Raw genomic sequence first — 23,505 nt, forward strand, 5'->3', positions numbered from 1 at the left:
TGTTCTTTATTGATTTGTTCACTCCCCTGAATATACAAGCTGTAGTGTTTAAAGAGGAATTTATGAATGTATGTCCCCCTAGGGTTCATTTTGATAGTAAGCCCCCTTACCTTTTCAGCTGGGTTAAACTAAAATAACACACTCACCCACCAAGTCCACCTCTGTCCATCCTGTCTGATCCATTTGACAGCCCTGCCTTGTGCCTTGACTTCAGCTGAACCTTGAACTCTTTGCTCCTCCCATGAACTTCCTGATTTAAGCCATGTCTTTGCTCCTATTTGCCAGATTATTGTGCTCTTTCCAGCCAGTATCTCGCTCTGTCTTCCCCGCTGCCGTCCCTATCTTTGCTACCACTCGTTACGACCCTTGGCTTGTTCTTTGACTCTGTTTCTGCCTGATCCCAACCTGCAACTACTCGTTACTGACCTTTGGCTTGTTTACTGATAACACTTCTGTTTGATCCTTTACTGCTATCCTTGCTTCTGGACCCCAGCTTGCTTACCTCCTGGTGTGCAGCTAAATCCTTCTCCACCATCAGGAGCTCTTGTGAACACTGGTTAGTACTTATACCCCACAACTCAGATGAGCCCGCATCATCCACCAGGGTGTCCCGCTTGTATACCTTTTCCGCTGGTCAGTGGAAATCCCACTTCTGCAATTACAACTGGTCTTCGAGCCTGACCCCTGATCATTACACCTGCTGCACACCAGATCCTGTGCTGCCATTTTCCTTTGCTGATATCATCAGGAGACCAGCTGTCTCTTCTGGGTCCTTACATCTGGCCCCCTGCTGACTCTCTATTGTGCAGTCACAGGATGTTCTACATAGCCCCAATGCTTCTTAGAATATGTGACATGGATTTCCCAGGAGGCTTTTGGCAGGAAAAGGACATCATTTTTTATCTAGGCAAGGAAGGAGAAAGCAGAGGCTGCGCTCCCCTAAAAAAAGGTATCCCCCTAACAAAACAAAAAGTGGTAACAAGAGTCAGCTAAAAAATGCCTATCGGTAGTTCGATTGGCTGAGGAGCCCAATGTAGTTATTCAAAGGATAGGCACAAGTCGTCTAATATCAGCTGGTGTTGTGCTCCACTTGGGAAATATTCTTTATCAGCCACTAGGTGGAGTGCAGAGTTTGTGGCAATGATGTAATCTAGGTGGATGACATGTAACAGCTCAGGAACTTTCAGTCCTTGATCTACTACTACCACACCCTAGACTAGTGATGGTAAATCTTGGCACTCCAGATGTTTTGGAACTACATTTCCCATGATGCTCATGCACTCTGCAGTGTAGTTGAGCATCATGGGAAATGAAGTTCCAAAACATCTGGGGTGCCAAGGTTCGCCATCACTGCCCTAGACCCTAACAAAAAAAAATGGAGGGGGAGAAGCGTAAGATGGAAGAAAATAGAAAAAGTGAGTGAAGGTTAACTTTAATGGGCCCATATGCAGTAAGACAATGGGGGAGATTTACTAAAACCCTCTGGTGCAGCTGTGCATGATGGCCAATCAGCTTCTAACTTTAGCTTGTTCAATTAAGCGTTGACAAAAAAAAATAAACTGAAAGCTGATTTCTATGCACAGCTGCACCAGATTTTGCACTCGCTAGTTTTAGTAAATAAACCCTACTGTCTTACTAAACGTAGCTAGGCCTAAGATTTTAATATTCTATACTGCTATTTTGTAAATCCGGGAGGCAGATCATTTAGATGTATGCCTGCATGTTTTTAGTATATATACTGTATATAGAATATATAAATATAATTATACCATACAACCCATTAATACAGATTCCATAAACTCCTGATTTACAGTCTTGCATTTTTCAGTTGTTCGATAGTCTATGAACATCTATCAGCATGAAGGGAATGATTTCAAATTATACACTCAAAAAGTTGTTGCTGAGCAACCATAGGTCTTGAAAAAATCCAGTGGGACGTGATGCGATTATCCGACATTCCTATTATTATGTCTACGGCATCTAAAGAGGACACAAGCAGGATAATGAGCCCGTGTAAAGGCTATGTGGAGTGAGTGGCTGGCCATGATTACCTGTTGACTCTGCACATAACATAAAAAGGATTTAAAGGATGAAAGGTTAACTTTGCAAAGCAAGTTGAACAAAAGAATGGGGATGTGTGTTGCCATGCTGGGCCTTCAAAAGTTTGATAAGATAATTGCAGACCACAATATGGTTTGGCATTTTTCATTTCTGTTAAAGAATATAAACATTTTACAATTGATGGATTATGCTTTTGTATAAACCAAATTGAAAATGCAAATTTTAGTAAAAGTTCAGTATATTGGTAGTAGTTGACATCTATCATATATATCTGATAATGGTGCTTTTATTGTCTCATGGCAACTATTTATAGTGAACTATAGTGATAGAAATTTTTGGAAGACATATTACTAATGATATACAGTAAATCCTGTTTTTTCATACACTGGGAAACTCAGTTTTCTTTTTGGTATACAAATTTACACTTAGTGGCACCTTAAAGTGGAACTTTAGTCATAAAAGTATATCCTTCAGATCACTTCAGGCTTTTGAAGGTATAGCTATGAAAAACATTAAAAATAAGTACCTATACTGTTTAAAATCCAGTAATACGCTCTGCTCTGCACATGCTCAGTTGCTCTCCATTTTTAGGCATTTTTACGCACTGCTTAGTTTGTAGAGGTCAATCTGCTGACAGTCTTAAAGCGTAATTAAACCCTTCTATCCTTTACAGCCAAGGAAGCTTCTGTTTTATCTGCAACTGCCATGGTGCTGCACATGTGATCAGTTATGATACCAGCCATTTGATGGTTTGACAGTTTGGTTAAAGCGGAGTTCCACCCAAAAGTGGAACTTCCGCTTTAGGGAGTCCTGACCCCCCGACATGCCACATTTGGCATGTCATTTTTTGGGGGGGGGGGAGCGGGTACCTAGTTTTGACAGGTACCCGCTCCCACTTCCGCTCGGAGCGCCGCGGCGCCCTGAGCGGAAGTTCTCCTCTCCCCCTCCCTCCCTGCAATCTTCTGGGACACGTCAGAGGTCCCAGAAGATTGCCGGCCAATCACGGCGCGCAGCGCGACTCGCGCATGCGCAGTGGGTACCCGGCTGTGAAGCCGCAAACTGTAACAGCCGGGTGCCCACAGCAGTGATGCCGGCGCCGAGGGAGAGGATCGAGGCTTCCGGCGGCCGCATCACTGGACCGTTGGACAGGTGAGTAAATGGCTGGAACTCCGCTTTAAGGACACAAACAAATGTGACATTTAGCAATCCTGGCATTCTAGGACTGTAACTGTTTTTTGAAAACTTTAAATTGATGGGTTTAGTTCTGCTTTATGATTTGTTTCTGTTCAGGGGCTCTGGGCTTCAGCAAAATGGCAGCCTCCAGCAGGAAGAAACAGGAGCAATGCTGGAGTCAATTTTTCATCACATACTAAATTTGGTAGCATCATTAATAATGTGAAATGTATGTTCCTTGCTAAAGAACATTCTTTTTTTTATAAGTTTGTTATCGTTAAAGTTCCACTTTAAATAAGGCTCACGACTCTTGGGCTTCTCAAATGTCTGATAACTGACTCTTTTATCCAGGGGGTCCTCAAACTGTCCAAATAAAGGAGCCAATGCATTGTCCACCAGACTGTTGGGTGGACCAGACTGTGCCCAATAGGAAAATGGCCCAGGTTCAGATTTCATTAGAAAAAAATGACCCAACATCTGTGGACTATGGGAGTAAAAAAAAGCCCTTGGGTCAGTGGACAGTGGGAGGGAAAATTTTTTCCAGCCAAGGTAATTAGTGGCAATAAAAAATGTCCCAACATTGGTGGGAGTAAAAAAACACAATGGCAGCAGTGGTCATTGGAAGGAAAACGTGCCCCTGTGTTTTTTGTCATTGGGAGGAACAATGCCTCATTGTTTGTTTCAATGGCATGAATAGTGCAGATTGTTGGTTTCAGTGAAGAAGAAAGAAATAGTGCCCTTCAGTGGTGCCATTGTCCGAAAGAATATATAGGCCTCTATTCATGGGCTGTTGTAATATACAAGTCTATAGGAATGCAAAACCCTCCTGAAGCAGACCAAATGCAAGTCAGAAGCAGGTCAATTGCATCTGTCAATTAACTCAATGATCTCAGAGGTATCTCAAACTGATGTCATTGACATAGGTCCTTAAAATTGGTGTTCAGGAGCACTTAGCTTTTTGTAGGCTGCATGCCCTACAGTTCTTCTCATGATGTCATCACAATTAGAACTATACAGGTACCATCAAAGAGGAAATCCCTCTGTTTGGCAGTGCCACTCTGTGTTCTATCACCCACTGCCACTCTGCATTTAGTGGTTTCCTCCAGCTTGCAAGATTAAATACCTTGTAAGGAGGCCTTCTCCTTGCACTGGATAGTTTTTAGCAACCCAAGGACTGTAAGCGCCCACAAGCCATAGTTTGAGGCTTGCTAATTTTATCTATGAAAATAGATAATAGTGCATACAGTCATTCTACAAACAGTATTTCTGCCCTACTGTTTAACCAGCCAATGTGAAGACGTAATGTAAATGTGTCAGCACAGTTCCACATTACTGCTGAGTGCCATAAAAAACACATTAAACATAGTAAAGAACCGTTTTGGGGATGATGTATGAATCTACAGCTACCATGGCTTTCTGCAGGTTTAGGATTCATGGTCCCTATGAATATACATTATGTGAAGATTTGCCTGGGAGAATTTTTTTTAAACCATCATTTATTGCATGGCCTTTGAACTCAGGATAAGCCAGCCTCCTTATTATGAAGGAGGGGGTCACAGGGCAGCCATATTGTCTGTGAATTGGAAGTTGTTGTAAGGGAAACAGGGAATGCTGACAAATGGTGTAGGGAGAGATAAGGGTCATTTGGGAAACTATACTTTAATCCTTATTGCTAGCTCTTTCAGCAGTCATCCACGTTGATGCTATTTGTGTTACTATTTGTCTTTTTTGTGCTTAAATTGAGGTCAGCGGTTACTTCTAACTGCTGAGCTGCCAAGGGCTATTATTTTGAAGTTTACATTTATATTGGGAGTAGATTGTCTGTTGATGTGGACTTATTTTAGGGTTAAACTTTTTTGCAGCAGCAGGGTTTCCCTTTAATAAAGCAGGTTTTTTTTCAGGGTGGTACTTTGGGTTTCATTTTTTTATATACTTTATTTCATGTTGATGGAGCTTGTTTTAAAGTTTGGGTGCACAAAGTGTAGCATTCACTTGTTAGTGACCATCTGTTCTTGGAGCTGCCTTGTGTTCACAACACGCTGCTACATTGTTTGAAAGAAAAAAGGTGCACCTAAATCACTTGATGTTATATAATTTAGATTTAGCACAACCTTACCCCCCCCCCCCCCCCCATCCCCATAGATAAAAGTTATGTACAAATGTATATCCCTGCCAGCTTTGTCCTGCCTCTCATTTAAAGTCCCAAACCCTCTTTTATTTTTCCTCATAGATAAAAGTTAGGCATACATCGGTTAGGCCTATTATCCATGATTACAATTGGCATGCTGCTGGCCAGTTCTACACTTCTGTATCCTCTGCAGTGTATTCATTTTGGAAGTAATACCCCAGCCTGTGCTCTTTGTCATTAGTAAATTCAGGCCCAGCCTTGCTATTTAAAATGATCCTGCTGCTGGCCAATTTTACACTGCAGTCTCTTTATTCTTGTAGAAAAACACCTGCTGTACTTTTTGTCTCTAGTACATGTCAGCTAATTCTCTCTAAATAAAAATGTTTTGCTGCTGGCCAATTTTACACTTCTGTATCATCTGTGGTTTCTTAATTACTAATGAAAGATTGATAAAAAATCTGCCAGCAGGAAAAGGGATAGTCGCAGCAAACTATTGGCCAATTTCTATCTGTCAGTCGAAGTGGTCCTATTATTGTTTAATGGGAAAGCATGTGTTGAGGCTAAAACTGCCTGAAAAATACTTTTTCAAAACAAAACTGAAATATATCACATTGCATTGCTGCTGCTGAATATAAGCCAAGCTAATTTAAAAAAAAAAAGAATTCCACAGCCAAATATGCTTTGCCAGTGTGCACTGTTGCTGAGACTCTCAGTGAAAACTGTACTGTTTCATAACTTCATTTACAGCTTTAAGGTATCCCCCAAGCATGTTATATGAAGGATTTGTGTACTTTCAATGTTGCCTTGACCTTGCCTTGAAAGCTGCAAGACCCTTTACCTTCTGTACGGTATTTTTTTTTTTTTTAAATTGCATTGATACATGGCAACTTCCCATATCTTTTTTTTTTTTTTTGGCCATACCTAATAGCTGTATAAATTGACAGAATAGAATAACATGATATGATCCCTATAGACTTCAATGGGATTTGCAGTTTAGTTTGCCTTCACTGAATTTCAAACAGGATTTGTTGAACTTTTGGCAAATTGAACCCAGACAGATTTGACCATCCCCAGTGATAGCTATAGGTGTGTTCTTCATAATAATGTGAGATGTTACAGAGGAACTTCACCCATTTAAAAAAAAAAAATGAAATGTCAGTAGCTACAAATACTGGTACTTATGTACACATGGAGTCCAGCTCTATCTTCCCACAGCTGTTTTTTCTCACTGCTCCCAGTCCCCCAGCGCCACTATCTTAGATTTGTGAGCCAACTGTGACTTTCTAAGGAATGACGGGCGGCTCCCCAAAGTACATGCATAACATTGTGTGGCACAGTGAGACTGGGAAGTATGATGTGTCCTAGGATGCTAAAGAGGAAGGAAAGGGGTGGGACAAGGAATTTCAGAGCAGGTAGCAGACAGGAATAGTCGGGAGCAAGACGGGTAAAGATCAGAGGTCAAACATAGGAATCACGAACACACTCACAGAACGCTGTAGACCAAACAGCAATTAGCCGGAGCAGAAGTTTGTTAAAATAAGCCATTTGGCACCCGTATTAGTGACTAATGCGCATTCGCGAACGCACATGCACGTCTGTCAACATCTGTTTGGCCCGTTCTCAGCCGGGGCAAGACTAGAACCTGCATCTGCACTATGGCGGAGCCATTCCTGACAGTAGCAATGAGAACTGGAAAATGTCAAAAGAAGACAAAAAAGGCATTTGCTGTGTGGAAGCAAGGACACAATCCCTGCAATTTATAGGGTGGTAGACACTCATTAGAAAATAGTCTCCCATCTGTGCAACAAATGGCGCAACTTGTGTCAGTTTCATGTAACTAATTTCACTTTACACAAATGCAGCACAATTTTCCTCACTATGAAAGAGATCTTAATTACCTCAACTTTTCTGATGATCAATATAACACCATTTCTTTATAAATTTGTTGCAGCTATAGCGCTGAGAATGTAGTGTGGCCACATACAAGAACTACCCAACTTTGTCCTACACATCAGAAGTAGCATATAGACTGTTGCATGGCTTTAGTGCATTTGGCGCAGGACTTTCTAATATTGCCAAATGCTTCATTGAACTGTGGCTAATATCTTTATATGGTCAAAAAAATAAAAAAAAATAACTGTATTGAAACATTTGTTAGTCCTCAGCAAAATAAAGAAAATGTTAATCAATCCAAAAAAAAAAACAGTCTGCATAGCAATTCTAATATATTTTAATGTATATTTTAACAAAACTGAAGTTCCCCTTTTTTATAGCACTGATTTTTAAAATTGAAAAATATTGCAGGACTATATTAAAATGAGCGGATTATATCTTACAGCATGGGGTCAGATATTGCACTTGTGTCCAACACAATCAATCACTTAGATTGTATAGCTATCTTTTAATCTTTTAATGAGTTCTAATGTACTTAGGAGGTTGAGTTATATACAACAGACATACATTAGTCAGTGCAATACCACTATATATATATATATATATATATATATATATATATATATATATATATATATATATATTTATATTTAATCCTATTTGAATATTGCAACATGAAGCCGAGAGAAAATACACTGTTTTCTCTCCAACATAAAAAAAAAACCTCAAACGTGTTAGGGGCAGGGGGTGGAGTGGAAGACAATAGGGGTGAGCTTTGAGTCGAATGTAAGTTCGACTCGAACATTGGCTGTTTGCTCATTCATCGAATGGGCTTCTTCGCGGGAACTTTGAGTTCCTGCATTATCATGGACTCTGACCTCAATAAATCACCTGCTGGGAAGGGGATTTGAACCCAACAGCCATGTCATTGCAAGCCTGGTATTCTATCATCTACGCCTCCATCTACACCACTGTTAAGCCTGCTCATCCACTGTGTGTAGGGTGAGATAGGAGTTAGTTAGTTAGTTAGTTAGTTAGTTAGTTAGTTAGTTAGGCAGGGAACGTGTGTTCAACCTATGAGTGCTTGACAGTGGTGTAGCTGGTAGAACACCAGCCTTGCTAACTGCGTGGTTGTGGGTTCAATTCCTTTGGCCAGCGGGTGATTTTTAAGTGGAATTCTATAGTTAATAAATACATTGCTGGCAGGGAGAGAGATTTTTTTTTCTCCCCAAATCCCTCCAGCTGAAATTACTCTCCTCCCAGAAAAATCACCCCTGGTAGCATAAATCCTCTACCCCTGAAATTTGCCCTCCTAGTAAACATCCCCCCCTACTTCAAATCCCCCATCCCAGCACAAATTCCCCCTAAATCCTCCCTCCTTGCACAAATCCCCCCCTCAATCCTCCCTCCCTAGCACAAATCTTCTTTCCCCATCCCCCCTTCTTCCCCCCCCCTAAATCACCACTCTTACCATCCTCCCCCCAATTTCCCTTTTAGTAGCTATTGTCATCGGCTCAGGTGCAATACACTCTGCATTCACAGCACTGAGCATATCGTGATTGCAGAGAGTGGCTTGTGGCAATTGCGATTCCTATGTGTGGAAGTGACATCATATTAGCCTGTCCATTCAAGTGGTTGGAGAGCTTGAACCTGGAAGAAGTACCGGATGAAGATGTACCAAAAAAAAAATGTATGTACTTTTTTCCCACAAATAGAGCTTTCTTTTGGTGGTATTTGATCACCTCTGAGATTTTTTTTATTTCTTGAGCTATAAACAAAAAAAAAAAACGACAATTCTGAAAAAAAACAAACAAAAAACAATATTTTTCACTTCCTGCACTTGCTGCTATATAATGCCCCCCCCCCCCCCAAAAAAAAATAAAAATTAAAAATCAAATGTTTTCATAATTTTAGACCAATTTATATTCTGCTACATATTTTTGGTTAAAAAAATCACAATAAGTGTATATTGATTGGTTTGAGCAAAAGTTATTGCGTCTACAAACTAGGTGAACGATTTATGTCATTCTTAGTTATTTATTTATTTTTTACTAGTAATGGTGGTGATCAGCGATTTTTAGTGGGACTGCGACATTGGGGCGGACAGATCGGACCCCTAACTGACATTTTTAACACTTTTGAGGATGGACCAGTGACATTACTACAGTAATTAGTGCTACAAATATGCACTGTTACTGTAATAATGACAGTGGCAGGGAAGGGGTTAACCCAATGGTGATCAAAGGGTTAAATTTATGCCTAGGGGGTGTTTTCTAACTGTGAGGGGGTTGGGCTTATTGCATCAACACAGGGACCTGTGTTCCTAAAGAGCCCTGTGATGATACGGACCGAACAACAGTCTGCCGTGTTTATAAAGTCAGACCGCCGTTCTGTCTTCACGGGGAGTGATTGCGAGTGCCTGGCGGCAATTGCGGCCACTGGCCCGGAGATCAGCTTCGCCCCCCATGCTTGCTCCCGAGGAGCGACAAATGGGTACGGCGATTCTCGCAGACGAGCCAGCCTGCCACAGTATATTTGCAGCAGGCAGTCGGCAAGTGGTTAAATACCTCTTTAAGCATTGTTAGATCTGTTGACTTCTCACTTGCTGCTATGAAAAATAATGGGGGTGCACACCTGTAATATAGCCAATATGCCTTATTTTCTTCTCTGTATAGTAAAAAAAATGCTATTTAGGATGTGAAAACTGATTGCAAAACATAAAGCTTATTTATTTTGCTGTGTACCATGTGCAGCTGTCGTCAATTATGGGTTCACTTGAGCCCCATTCAGTGGTGCAGCTGTATTGTCTCTCGCATTTAGCGTGGTGTGTGTCTGCTGAGCCTCTTTAAATCACACTTATTGTAGCAGAAGGAATAGTCGAAAGTGAATCTGCACCGGCTAACACGACAAGAGCAACCAGCGTAAATCCCAAGCTACTGTACAGCTCCCAAAATATATTGTAGAGACGCAGTCTAAATTCTTCCAATAAAATATTCATACAACTATATTCCATGTTCATATTTAAAGCAATAAGCTTCAGCCGTATGGTTTTTTTGTGACCCAATAAGAATACTGTATATCCCATGCTAGGCGTCTTATGGTTTGTAACTTGTGAAACAAATTCTGTGTATTGTAGGACGTGGATAAGAGTTCGCAAGGTATGCTCTGGTTCTCAGCACAGTAAATAAAGATATTAATAATATTATACAGGATTTATATAGCGCCAACAGTTTAAACAGCGCTTTACAAAATGAAGGCAGACATTATAGTTACAATACAATTCGGTACAATAGAAATCAGAGGGCCCTGCTCGTTAGAGCTTACCATCTAAGAGGGAGCGTCAATTGATACAAAAGGTAATAACTGTGGGAGATGAGCTGATGGATAAAGTAAAAACACAGTGTATTAGTTAGAAGCAGGAGATGCTTCTTTAAAAAGAAGGGTTTTCAGGGGTTGTCTAAAGGTTAGGAGGCTCTAATAGGCTTAAAAAAAAAGGTGGGCTCGGGGCGCAGAGCACTGCGCCCTGAGCCCACCCAGTTGTGTGACAATAGCGAATGAATATTCACATTTGTCACACGGATTCTTCTTCTGGCCAATCAGGAAGTGGGTCCTGAGACCCGTTTCCTGATTGGCCGAAAGGAGAAGCCATGCCATTGGCCGAGGAAGGAAGAGGGAGGAGACGCAGAAGACTGATGGGGAAGCCACCGCCGCTGCTGACTGCCGACTGCCCTCCACATGTCCAGAGTGAGAAGGTGAGTGAGCCGGCGACCGGGGGGTATGGTGTGCAGGCTGTTGTGGTCCCCCCCCCCGCCCATGGAGCACCAGCTGCCACTGGCAGGAGGTCTTTGGAGGACCGAAGAGATCGGCTTGGTTGATATTTTGGGACTAGTTAAATAATGTAGCTGGGAGTCAAGTTGAGGATGGCTTCATAAGGGTGTTGTTAGTACTTTGAATTTTATTTGTTGGGTAAGTGAAAGCAAGTGGAGGGACTGATAGAGAGGAGTAGCAGATTCTGAATGGTTGGTAAGATGGATGAGTCTGGCAGCAGAATTCATGATTCCCCAGCTCCCTTGTGGATTTGTTTGAGCATTTATGATGGAATAAATGGGAATAGTCTATGTAAAGGTAACCCAATGAGAAGGGAGTTGCAGTAGTGGAGGCGAGAGATAACAGAGTGAATTAAAAGCTTTATGATGTCATTGGTTAGGAAGGGGCGTATTCTGGAGATCTTGTGGAGGTTGAGGCGCCATGATTTGGACAGTGAATGGAAGTGGGCCTGAAAGGACCGTGGAGAGTCCAGGGCTATCCCTAGCACCCTGGCATGTGTGGACGGACATATAGTTGTGCTATTGCTCTTGACAGAGAAATCAGGGGAAGGGCCAAGTGGGGGAGGAAATATTATGAGCTCAGTTTTGGAAAGATTGAGTTTGAGGAAGTGGTGTGACATCCAGACTGATATGTCTGTTAACCGCTTGCCGACCCCTGCACGACTATTTACTGCGGCGGTTAGCCCCTCACAGGCAAAGTGACGTAGGTCTACGTCGCTAGCCTATGAGGGTCTCGGGAGTGAGCGCGCGCCACCGGAGGCACGCTCCCGCGCGGTCACGGACCCCCCCCCCCCCCCGCGCGTGTGACCGGTGGACCAGATCGTCCGCCGGTCACTCGCGATCGTCGGTGGAGAGAAAGGCAGGCGGCTAATGTAAACAAGCCGCTTGTCATTCTCCCCTGTGATCATACGGTTCTACTATGTAGGACCATTGATCACTCTTCCTACATCTCCAGCCACAGCCAATTACAGTTAGAATCACGCCCCTAGGGACACACATAACCCCTCCCTCTCAAAAAAAGTTAACCCCTTCACTGCCAGTGTAATTTTACAGTAACAGTGCATATGTATAGCACCGATTACTGTAGTAATGTCACTGGTAAGCCCAAAAGTGTCAAACATGTCAGTCAAGGGTCCGATCTGTCCGCCGCAATGTCGCAGTACCACAAAAAAAATCGCAGATCGCCGCCATTACGCGTTAAAAAAAAAACAACAAAAATGACAAAAATCTTTCCCTTTGTTAGTAAACGCGATAACTTTTGCGCAAACCGATCAAAAAACGCTTTTTGTGATTTTTTTTTACCAAACATATGTAGCATAAAACAAATTGGCCGAAAATGTTAAAACATTTTGATTTTTACTTTTTTTTGGGGGGGGGGGGAATTTCATATAAAAAAATGTGAAAAATATTGTTATTTTTGCAAAATTGACGCTCTTTTTTTGTTTATAGCGCATGATCAAAAAAATCGCACAGGTGATCAAATACCACCAAAAGAAAGCTCTGTTTGTGGGAAAAAAAGGACGTCAAATTCGTTTAGGTACTGCGTCGCACGACCGTGCAATTGTGCGTTAAATTCACGCAGTGCCGAATCGCAAAATAGGCCCTGGTCAGGAAGGGGGTAAAATCTTCCGGGGCTTAAGTGTTTAATAAGTCAGTGACATATGACAAAGATATGACAAAGTAACAAAGATATGACAGATAAGTTATCATATAGCTCTTCCTTCTTAAGGCCCCACATTTTTAAACACGTGATTTTGTGCGCTTTTTTTTTTTAGTGTTTTTGCACAACAGGCATAGGGCAGCCCATTTATTCCAATGGGACAAACACAGCAAAGTAATTCATGCAGCTTTTTCTATGTTAAGATTTGTGCATTTCTAGCTGCGTTTTGCTACTTTTTTTGCGTATTTTTCCATGCGGAAAAATGTGCATCTGCTTGCTAAATTTGAGGTGGCAGTATCAATGAATGTCACAGTAAATACGACAAGAGTTTTTATTGCCTTATTGTAAACACATCCAAAAAAATTGATTGTGCATATTTTTTTTGCACTCATATATGTCTTCATGTTTTCCCACACTGCATGGAAACGTGCTGCCTTCTGCAGACACATGTGGGTAGCATTAATTCTTAATGGTGCTTAACCACTTGCCGACCGCCGCCCGACTATATACGGCGGCGGTCAGCCCCTCCCAGGCAAAGTGACGTACTGGTACGTCACTAGCCTGGGAGCCAATAGGGGGCGAGCGCGCGCCACCGGAGGCGCGCTCCCGCCCCCGCTCTTTCGCTAGGAAGCCCGTGCGTGTGACCAGCGGACCCGATGTCCATCGGTCACTCGCAATCGTCGGGTGGAGAGAGAGAAAGGCAGGCGGCTAATGTAAACAAAGCCGCCTGTCATTCTCCCCTGTGTAAAAGCACAGATCACTCAGTCCTGCTATGTAGGACCGTTAATCTGTGCTGTTACACACACAGCCACATCCAATGACAGTTAGAAACACGCCCCTAGGGACACACTTAACCCCTCCCTCTCCAATAAAGTTAACCCCTTCCCTCCCAGTGTCATTTTTACAGTAACAGTGCATATGTATAGCACTGATTACTGTAGAAATGTCACTGGTAACCCCAAAAGTGTCAAAAATTTTAGTCAAGGGTCCGATCTGTGCGCCCAAATGTCGCAGTCCTGCAAAAAAAATCGCAGATTGCCGCCATTACGCATTAAAAAAAAACAACAAAAATGACAAAAATCTTTCCCTTTGTTAGTAAACGCGATAACTTTTGCGCAAACCAATCAAAATACGCTTTTTGCGATTTTCTTTACCAAACATATGTAGCATAAAACAATTTGGCCGAAAATGTTAAAACATTTAGATTTTTAAATTTTTTGGGGGGGAATTTCATTAAAAAAATTTGAAAAATATTGCTATTTTTGCAAAATTGACGCTCTTTTTTTGTTTATAGCGCATGATCAAAAAATCGCACAGGTGATCAAATACCACCAAAAGAAAGCTCTGTTTGTGGGAAAAAATGGGCGTCAAATTCGTTTAGGTATGGCGTCGCACGGCCGCGCAATTGTCCGTTAAAATCACGCAGTGCCGAATCGCAAAATACCCCCTGGTCAGGAAGGGGGTAAAATCTTCCGGGGCTTAAGTGGTTAAAGTCTGAAGGACAATAAACTGGCCCTTTGCTTGGAGACCCATGTCCTAGACCAGAGGTCTCAAACTGGCAGCCCTCAAGTTGTTGTGGAACTACAAGTCTCATCATGCCTCTGCCTATGGGAGTCATGCTTGTAACTGTCAGCCTTTCAATGCCTCATGGGAATTGTAGCTCTGCAACAGCTAAAGGGCCACCAGTTTGAGACCCCTGGCCTAGAGTAATACTTCTAGAACAAGTGTACACATGAGTTCTAGCAACAGTCTGCCCCCCCCCCCCCCCTAAAATCTGAAGGGCAGTAAACTGGCCCTTTGCTTAGAGACCCATGTAGAACAAATGTACGCATGTATTCTCTTTAAGACACTCATCATTCCAAAAGCATTGCTTGGTAGTGCATGGAGAGAATGTTAATATTTTCCAGATAATTTGGCTACCAAATATGTGTTGGCTGACTTTTTGCCATCACCATTCATATGAAAAAACACAGTTATTAGAAACTCGCTATTCTGAACAGCCTGCTGTGAATGAGAGTCAAGCTGATTTGTACACAATATGCATTTCTTCTGTAAGCTTTCCAGTGAGGCCAAGATATATTATTCCGTTTCAGTATGCTGACTATGTGGATGTTCAAAAAAATGTTAAGTACCTAATTACACGTTAATTGATGATTGCTATATTTCCAGGGTGGCTGAATGGTTTTATAATAAGCTCAATTAGTTTATTATACATTCGACTATTAGCTTGTTATACATTCAGCTAGGTTTCTGGCCCTCCAGAGCAATATTTAATTTACATTCCCTGGGAGATGTTCATAGCTGGATCTGAAGTACACCTGCATTGCTCGCTTCATTGTAGATCTCTGACTTGCAGCCTGCCATGTTTTGTGTTTGCAGCAGAACCCTGGCAAGGGATTAAAAGGGCCTTTGCCCCCTCGGGGTCACATACAAGGAAGTTGTGAAGCTTGCCGCTTTATGGCAAAGCAGAGAAACGACAAGGCTATCTTTCTATAATATTTTCTGTAAGTCAGTTTTGCAATAGACGCCTACATTTCAAACCTCTAAAAGAATGTTATCTAACTAGGAAGGATGTACAGTTACTTATATTAAACATCTAGCTAAAAGCTGGCCATAATATGTACTTAAAAGGTAACTCCACTTTCATGGGGAAAAAAAATCAGCAAATAAAGAAAAAAACAATATAGCGTATACAATTGCGACACAAATCATATTGTAATTGAATGGTATTAACCACTTAAGCCCCGGAAGATTTTACCCCCTTCCTGACCAGGGCCTATTTTGCGATTCGGCACTGCGTGACTTTAACGGACAATTGCGCGGTCGTGCAACGCTGTACCCAAATGAAATTGATGTCCTTTTTTTCCCACAAACAGAGCTTTCTTTTGGTGGTATTTGATCATCTGTGCGATTTTTTGATCATGCACTATAAACAAAAAAAGAGCGACAATTTTGCAAAAATAACAATATTTTTCACATTTTTTTATATGTAATTCCCCCCCAAAAAATGTAAAAATATAAATTTTTTTAACATTTTAGGCCAATTTGTTTTCTGCTACATATGGTTGGTAAAAAAATTAGCAAAAAGCGCATTTTGATTGGTTTGCGCAAAAGTTATTGCGTTTACTAACTAAGGGAAAGATTTTTGTCATTTTTATTGTTTTTTTTTTAACGAGTAATGGCGGCGATCTGCGATTTTTTTTGCCGTACTGCGACATTGCGGCGGACAGATCGGACCCTTAACTGATATTTTTGACACTTTTGGGGGTACCAGTGACATTACTACAGTAATCAGTGCTATACATATGCACTGTTACTGTAAAATTACACTGGGATGGAAGGGGTTAACTTTATTGGAGAGGGAGGGGTTAAGTGTGTCCCTAGGGGCGTGTTTCTTACTGTGATTGGATGTGGCTTTGTGTGTAACAGCACAGATCAACGGTCCTACATAGCAGGACCGAGTGATCTGTGCTTATACACAGGGGAGTATGACAGACGGCTTTGTTTACATTAGCCGCCTGCCTTTCTCCCTCTCTACCCGACGGTCGCGAGTGACCGGCGGACATCGGCTTCTTCGGATACGAGCGGGGGTGGGAGCGCGCCTCCGGCGGCGCGCGCTCGCCCCCTACTCGCTCCCAGGCTAGTGACGTACCGGTACGTCACTTTGCCTGGGAGGGGCTGACCGCCGCATATAGTCGGGCGGCAGTGGGCAAGTGGTTAAAAAAGATCCTTTCCTTTTCAATCTGCAGCTGTTGTAATTTTCTGAAAATACAATGCAATATGGCTACCTGGAGCTGTTCTGTACACAGAATGTATACTGACCACACCCCAGAAATATCATTTCCTACTTGTGTGATTGGCTCACCAAATTTCCCAGAAGTCTGCCTAAGTTACAAGTCAGATTTCTGGCATCCCCTGCAACAAAAATGTCATTTTTGGTGAGATATTCCCAATAGGAACACTTCTAAAGGGATGCAGGCCCAGCAGCTTTCCTCATTGGAGCCCTGCAGCTGCCACAGCTGATAGATAATTATGAAACCACTGCCATTAGACCCACTCAGGACAGAAGCACAGAGGAACAAACAATGATTTCTTCAGAATAACAAAAGTTTGGAATCTGCAACAAAGGTTGTTAAAATCCTTGCAATGTACAGAGATCACCCAGAGGGGAATGTTTTTTTCTCAACAAAAGTGGAGTTACGCTTTAATTACTTCCCTACCAGACCAATTTTGACATTTCTCTCCTACGTGTAAAAATCATAATTTTTTTTCTAAGAAATAACTTAGAACCCCCAAACATTTTATACACTATATTACCAAAAGTATTGGGACACCTGCCTTTACACGCACATGAACTTTAATGGCACCCCAGTCTAATGCCCCGTACACACGTGCAGATTGTCGGCCGAAAAGATTCGGCCGACGACTGATCGGCCGATTGTAGGCTTGTTAGTATGATGCTTCCGACAGCGCACTTTCGGCCGAACAGAATCTGTTGTGCAAGCATTAAAATTTTTGTATGCCGACACCAGAACGGCCGATTGTTCGCCAGTCAGTACAGATTTCGGCCGACAGACAGCAGATTTGCAAGACTGGGCATGCTCAGAAAAGAAAAAACACAGGGAAAGTTAACCATCACATGACATCACTTCTGCAGTCGGCTGTTGTTGGCCGACAAAATTCGTGTGCAGTCTTTTGCACTTTTCAACAGACACGACAGCACCTGACAAAAGACGGCCGATCGTTCAGCCGACGTTCAGTACGTTTGTACGGAGCTTTAGTCAATATAATGTATACATAATACGATAGACTGTGAATACACCAACTGTGAAGGATGCAATGATAAGGTTGTAACTTCCTCCACCCATGTACCATCATTTGCATGATCAAACATAAAAGTGCTTAAAAAATCCCCAAACTCAGGGGAAACAATTTTTGTATAGCTTATGAGGGATGTGGCATGTGCAGAGTCCAACCACTAGCATTTGGATGATCTCTATAATAAGTAGGTGGAAGCGCCAGCTTCAGGCCCAGGCTCCCCGTTGGGACAGGAGAGCCCAGAAAGGTTGCACATAGCTGCAGGCATCATGCCAGTATTACCACTGAAAGGGTCCAGGTCCAGGACATCATATGACCTCCTAAGGGCGGGAAGTGGTTAGAAAAAGATGTGCAATATATGTGATGAACTAGACACACTTGTCTTTTCTCCTTAAAATACTCATGCAGTCAAATAATAAAATCATTAAAAATCATCCAGCTAAAAGACAGTCTGTTTGTGAGGCCTTGAAATTTTAAAGTGAAATTCCAGGCTATTATTAACTAAGCTTTAATTTGCCCCCGCCCCCCTTCTAACACCTATACTAACTACCCTGTAGAAGGAAGATGCTTACTTACCTATTCTCAGGGCGCTCCAGGAAAACGTCACATGATTTCCCCAGTGGCCAGCTTCAGCGGAGAGGAGAGAGTGCTGGCAACAGACGGAATGCCTGTGCGGTGATGTCACCCATAGACTTAATATGGGGCATCCGTTGTCGGCTGTCCCTCCTCTCCCGTGAAGCCACCGCTGGGAGCCAATCACATGACCGAATCAGAGCACCCAAAAAATATATACATTTCCCTTTTACAGTGTGGTTAGTAGTGATGTTAGAAGGGGGTGGGAGCTGTTTTAAGCTTAGTTAGCGCTTGTAATACGGCTTTACCACATATGTGAGGATCTATTGCTCTTTACTGTTTGTAAATAACTGCGCTGCTTAACCACTTAAGCCCCGGAAGATTTTACCCCTTTCCTGACCAGAAGGTTTTTTGCGATTTTTTACTGCGTGACTTTAACGGACAATTGCGCAGTCGTGCAACGCTGTACCTAAACGAATTTGACGCCCTTTTTTTCCCCACAAACAGAGCTTTCTTTTGGTGGTATTTGATCACCTGTGCGATTTTTACTTTTTGCACTATAAACAAAAAAAGAGTGTAAATTTTGCAAAAATAACAATATTTTTCACATTTTTTTATATGAAATTCCCCCCCAAAAAAATGTAAAAATCAAAATTTTTTAACATTTTTGGCCAATTTTTTTTCTGCTACATATGTTTGGTAAAAAGAATTGCAAAAAGCGTATTTTGATTGGTTTGCGCAAAAGTTATTGCGTTTACTAACTAAGGGAAATATTTCGGTCATTTTTGGTGTTTTTTTTTAATGCGTAATGGCGGCGATCTGCGATTTTTTTTTGCGGTACTGCGAAATTGCGGCGGACAGATCGGACCCTTGACTGACATTTTTTACACTTTTGGGGTTACCAGTGACATTACTGCAGTAATCAGTGCTATACATATGCACTGTTACTGCAAAATGACACTGGCAAGGAAGGGGTTAACTTTATTGGGGAGGGAGGGGTTAAGTGTGTCCCTAGGGGCGTGCTTTTTACTGTGATTGGCTGTGGCTACTAGTGTAGGAACAGTGATCAACGGTCCTACATAGTAGAACCGTGTGATCACTGTTTCTACACAGGGGAGAATGACAGGCGGCTTGTTTACATCAGCCGCCGGACTTTCTCCCTCTGCACGACGATCGGCGAGTGACCGGCGGACATCGGGTCCGCCGGTCACACGCACTGACTTCCCTGTGAACGAGCCGCAGCGGGCGCACGCCTCCGCGGGCGTGTGCTCGCCCGCTATTGGCTCACAAGGAAGTGATAGGCAAGCAATGTAGATCTACGTCACTTTGCCTGGCCGGGGCTGACCGCCACAGTAAATAGTCGTGCGGAGGTCGACAACCAGTTAATGTAGAAGGAGCTGCTGGATAGAATGGGCCTCTGTTATTTGCCTCAACCTTCTCAAGGGCCTCAGCCCCTCTGACATGACGGGTTAAGCGTAAAAGCAAGTAAACACAAGAAACAGTGAAGTACAATGAACAATTTCTTTCTCTCAATAGTAGTACTATATTGAAAGTAAGCATCAAAACAATTAGCAATAGAAATACTTAATGTAGTATTACTCTGTAAGCCTAATAGCCAAGCAAGTACAAACAGGCTGTCTGCTGTGGTAACACAGTTCTGCATACAGGATAGCTAACAGCAAAGGGCTAAGCATAAATAACACATGTAGCGCACCCCCACAGGAGCTGCAGATGAACAGGGATCCCCCACTCCTGCACAGCCAGGCACACCAGAATTTCACAAGCATCCAGAGTCAGAGAACAGTCTGTGGCTTTGTTTTTGTTAATTATTAGAGGGTTAATGGAGGGATGGAAGATTATGGGATGCCCACTTGAATTCAGCAACTTCAGAGACAACTTCCAAAATACATCTATATACAGTCTCTTCTCTTTCCTCCTGCACACAAAGTTGGTTGCTCCAGGTGAATCTCTCTTGAAATAATCTGACAGACACCCAGTCAGATTTAGCAATAGCCCATTCCTGGCAGGAAATCGCAGCCCCTTTTAGTGTAGTTCAGATATAGTGGAACACCATGTAACTTCTCTTCTATTGCTATTGATCCCAGCACCATCACTTCAGACACTGCCAACCCACCTGGCTGCAGCTGCCCCTTTTACCAGCCCTCCTGTCTCTACACCAGTCCACCTGACTGACTCTTCACCAGCCCACCCAGCTGACTCTCAGGAGATTTCTCAGGGAAAGGCCTGAAGATGTGAAAGCACACCGCTGTCTTCAAGGGAGGCTGGCTACATGTGGCATCCTCCCTCCTTCCACCCAAAGGTCCCTGCTGGAATGACTCATCAATATTTAAAGGCTCCTAGGCTCCCTTCAAGGCCCACTCCTGGGGATTGGCCACAGTCTTCTAAAAATGCTGAGCAGCCCCTCCTAGTCTCCACCCACTATCTTCCAGAACATTATCCAACACTCTGTAAACAGGAAAAGGCATCAGAGAGCTGCTGAGATGAGTGATCCAGCCCTGAACTAAAAAAAAAAAACCCGGACCCAATTAAGACTCAACAGCCCTAACCTTCTAATACCACACTAGAGGGTGCTGCACACATAACGCCCAGACTAGACGGCTAGCAGAAACAGTAGAAGCACCACCCGAAATGGGCAGTAATGAGGTTTGAACTACCAATATGGGAGCTACACTGCCAGTGTGTACTAATGGCTCGGCCCAAATAGACTGGGAAGGCACAGTCAGAGCTAATGATAAAAGAACAAAAAGTGAATGGGGTAATTGAGGGAAATTTGTAGCGTGAATTAAAGAGACAGTTCTTAAGGTTCATCTTTTGCCGGCTAAAGTTGAGGACCTTTAATTGAACGTTGGTGCATTTATGTTAATTCTGGTAAGCATGCATGCAGTAAAATGGTGAAAAGTGCAATACAGTTCCTTCCACAGTAAAGTAGAAGTGGGCAAAAGGTAGAAATTATGCCAGTATGATTGCAACTCAGAGTTGCTAAAGGTGTGGTAAAGGCTTGATCAGATACAGAATATCTGTAAAGAAATGCAGCCTGTGTGCTCTAAGTGTCTTGATCTCAGCAACTTGATTCATGCTAATAGTATAGTAATGGGCCCTCTCACCAACTCCTGGAGGTGGTGAAAGGCTCTTGTGATGTAAGGGAGCTCCATTGGTCTGGTTTTGGTGCATCTGCAATCTCATTAGATGGAGTGAGGAATCTGATGAACACTCTGGTCTCTCGTTGGCGACCCCACTTGCTCTGTATCTCGGGTTTTAGGAAAGACTGCATCACCCCCCGCACACAGTCAATGGCACAAATCAATCTATAGGTATTGACTCCTGTGGCACCAAGAAAGTGGGATTTCCCAGGCAAAAAAATAATAAAACCCCTTAAGGCTTTTCATTAAAGTCAATGGGTTCCTTTAACTTGGCTCTCTCTCTACTGGCCAGAGGAGAGTTGTGCAGAACTATGTATAAAGTTGTGCAAATTATGTATAAGCACTTTCTGTCTCTGGGTTGCTGTATTGCAAACCTCAGAGGTAGAAAGTAGAGAGAGAGGGTCTGGGACCACAAATCCTGCCATGGAAGAGTTACTGTTGATCCAGACCAGAATAAGGAATTATTAGGCAAGTATGCCTTTGTTTAAATTGACCACATATACCAACATGCCATGTTTGTTTCATGAAGGGGTTTTTCTACCTATACAAAACAGTTCATTAAATCACTCAAAACCACTTATACAACAGGGATAACAAACTCTGTAGATCATTTGTGGTGCGTATAGGTAAAATTTAGTTTGTATGACAATGATAAAAATAGACTACACAGACATAGTCAAATAAAGGCCACATTACTAAAGAGCAAAACTTACCTAGAGACATATTAACACCTTTATAAAAGCTCAAATCCCATAATAAATAAACATCATTTTTTTTCTTAGATTTTTAATAACGGTGACTATTTGAATTATGTTTGAAAACTTTGTAAAGATTTGTGTCTATAAGGATAAAATTTAAATGAAATTATTTATCATCCTATTGTTTTTATTGTAGGCAGTCGTCATTATGTGGTTCTCACTGCCCGGGTACATCCAGGAGAGAGCAATGCCAGTTGGGTAATGAAGGGAACACTTGAGTTTCTTATTAGTGATGACCCTATTGCTGAGATTCTGAGGGAAATGTTCATTTTTAAGATCATCCCGATGCTTAACCCAGATGGAGTCATCAATGGCAAGTAAGTTAAGAAAGTAAAAAACATATATATGATGGACATCATAAGAATGGCACCTGATGTACAAGTATATGTCAAACAAAAGGATCTTTCTTGATGTTTCTTACAACAAACACATTCTACTGTGATGAGAAATGGTAGATGAAGTTGATTATAGATAAAGGCAATTGTGATTGGTAAAAATCTAAAGGTACTTACAGTCCTTTACAGAAGGTTCTATAGTTCTAAAATGACACATTAGCCATTCAGTGAGTGCAATATTAATTATTTTGTGACACTTCAAACAGAAGTAAATTCACTACTAATCACCTATTGGAATTTGATATTCTTTATGGGTTTTAAATGGCCAGTTTAAGACATTAGTAAACATTATACAAAGACCTCATTAATTATGCCACAAAAGCTAATTTATGAATATCAATTAAACATAAAATGTTGCGTTGATTGCCAAACAAAAAGTGCAGAAACTTATGTGAAAAGTCTCAAAAATTGAATATCAGAAGTCCATAAGTGAAGCGAAAAAGTCTAATTAATGCAGTCCCCAAAAAAGTGTGCAAAAGAAAAAATGGTGACCACATCCACTCTTGAGGTGCACGGACGATGTCAGGTGTGACGAAACGCGGAGGGTGGAGGCTGCTGTGACATCATCAAGCAGACCGAAAGCTATTGGGAGGCCATTTTGTTGTTACCTGCCAAAGTTTGTTTAAAAACGCTTTTTATTCTTTCACATGTGAGTGTTTCTACTTTTTAATAAAGCAACTTTTGAACTGGTATACACTAGGAGGAGCTTTTTACTTTCTCTTTGATATATCAATACCTGGATGGATATATGACATACTGTCATTAGTCGGTGTCCCTGGTCACCACCACACCAGTTATATGATGACGCTGTACTGCACTGGTGACAGTATGTAAAAAAAAAATTAAAAATGTGAAAAAAAAATATTTTTCTTTCTCCATCTTCCAAAAAACTGTGACAAAAAATGACAACTTCAAAAAACATGCCATGCCTCTTACTATATAACTCAGACTGTTTACTTTCTAAAAAGGTAATTTGGGGGATATTTGTACTTTCCTGGCATTTTTGGGTCTCAAGAAACAGGACATCAGGACTTTTAGATTTATATACCATAGATTGT

The 23,505-nt window shown here is 42.0% G+C and overlaps 1 protein-coding gene across 1 annotated transcript in view; it reads left to right on the plus strand.

Moving 5' to 3' along the window:
- Positions 1–23,505, plus strand: part of AGBL1 (AGBL carboxypeptidase 1) — a gene marked incomplete at its 5' end in the record, with an annotated part of 1,093,821 nt that overhangs the window by 504,633 nt on the left and 565,683 nt on the right. The window contains one exon of the mRNA XM_082254318.1: positions 22,189–22,369. Coding sequence (XP_082110444.1) covers positions 22,189–22,369 — 181 coding nt within the window. The remainder of the gene's footprint in view (positions 1–22,188; positions 22,370–23,505) is intronic.

The sequence above is a fragment of the Pelophylax lessonae genome, assembly GCF_965119305.1.
Source record: "Pelophylax lessonae genome assembly, chromosome: 4".
NCBI lineage: Eukaryota > Metazoa > Chordata > Amphibia > Anura > Ranidae > Pelophylax > Pelophylax lessonae.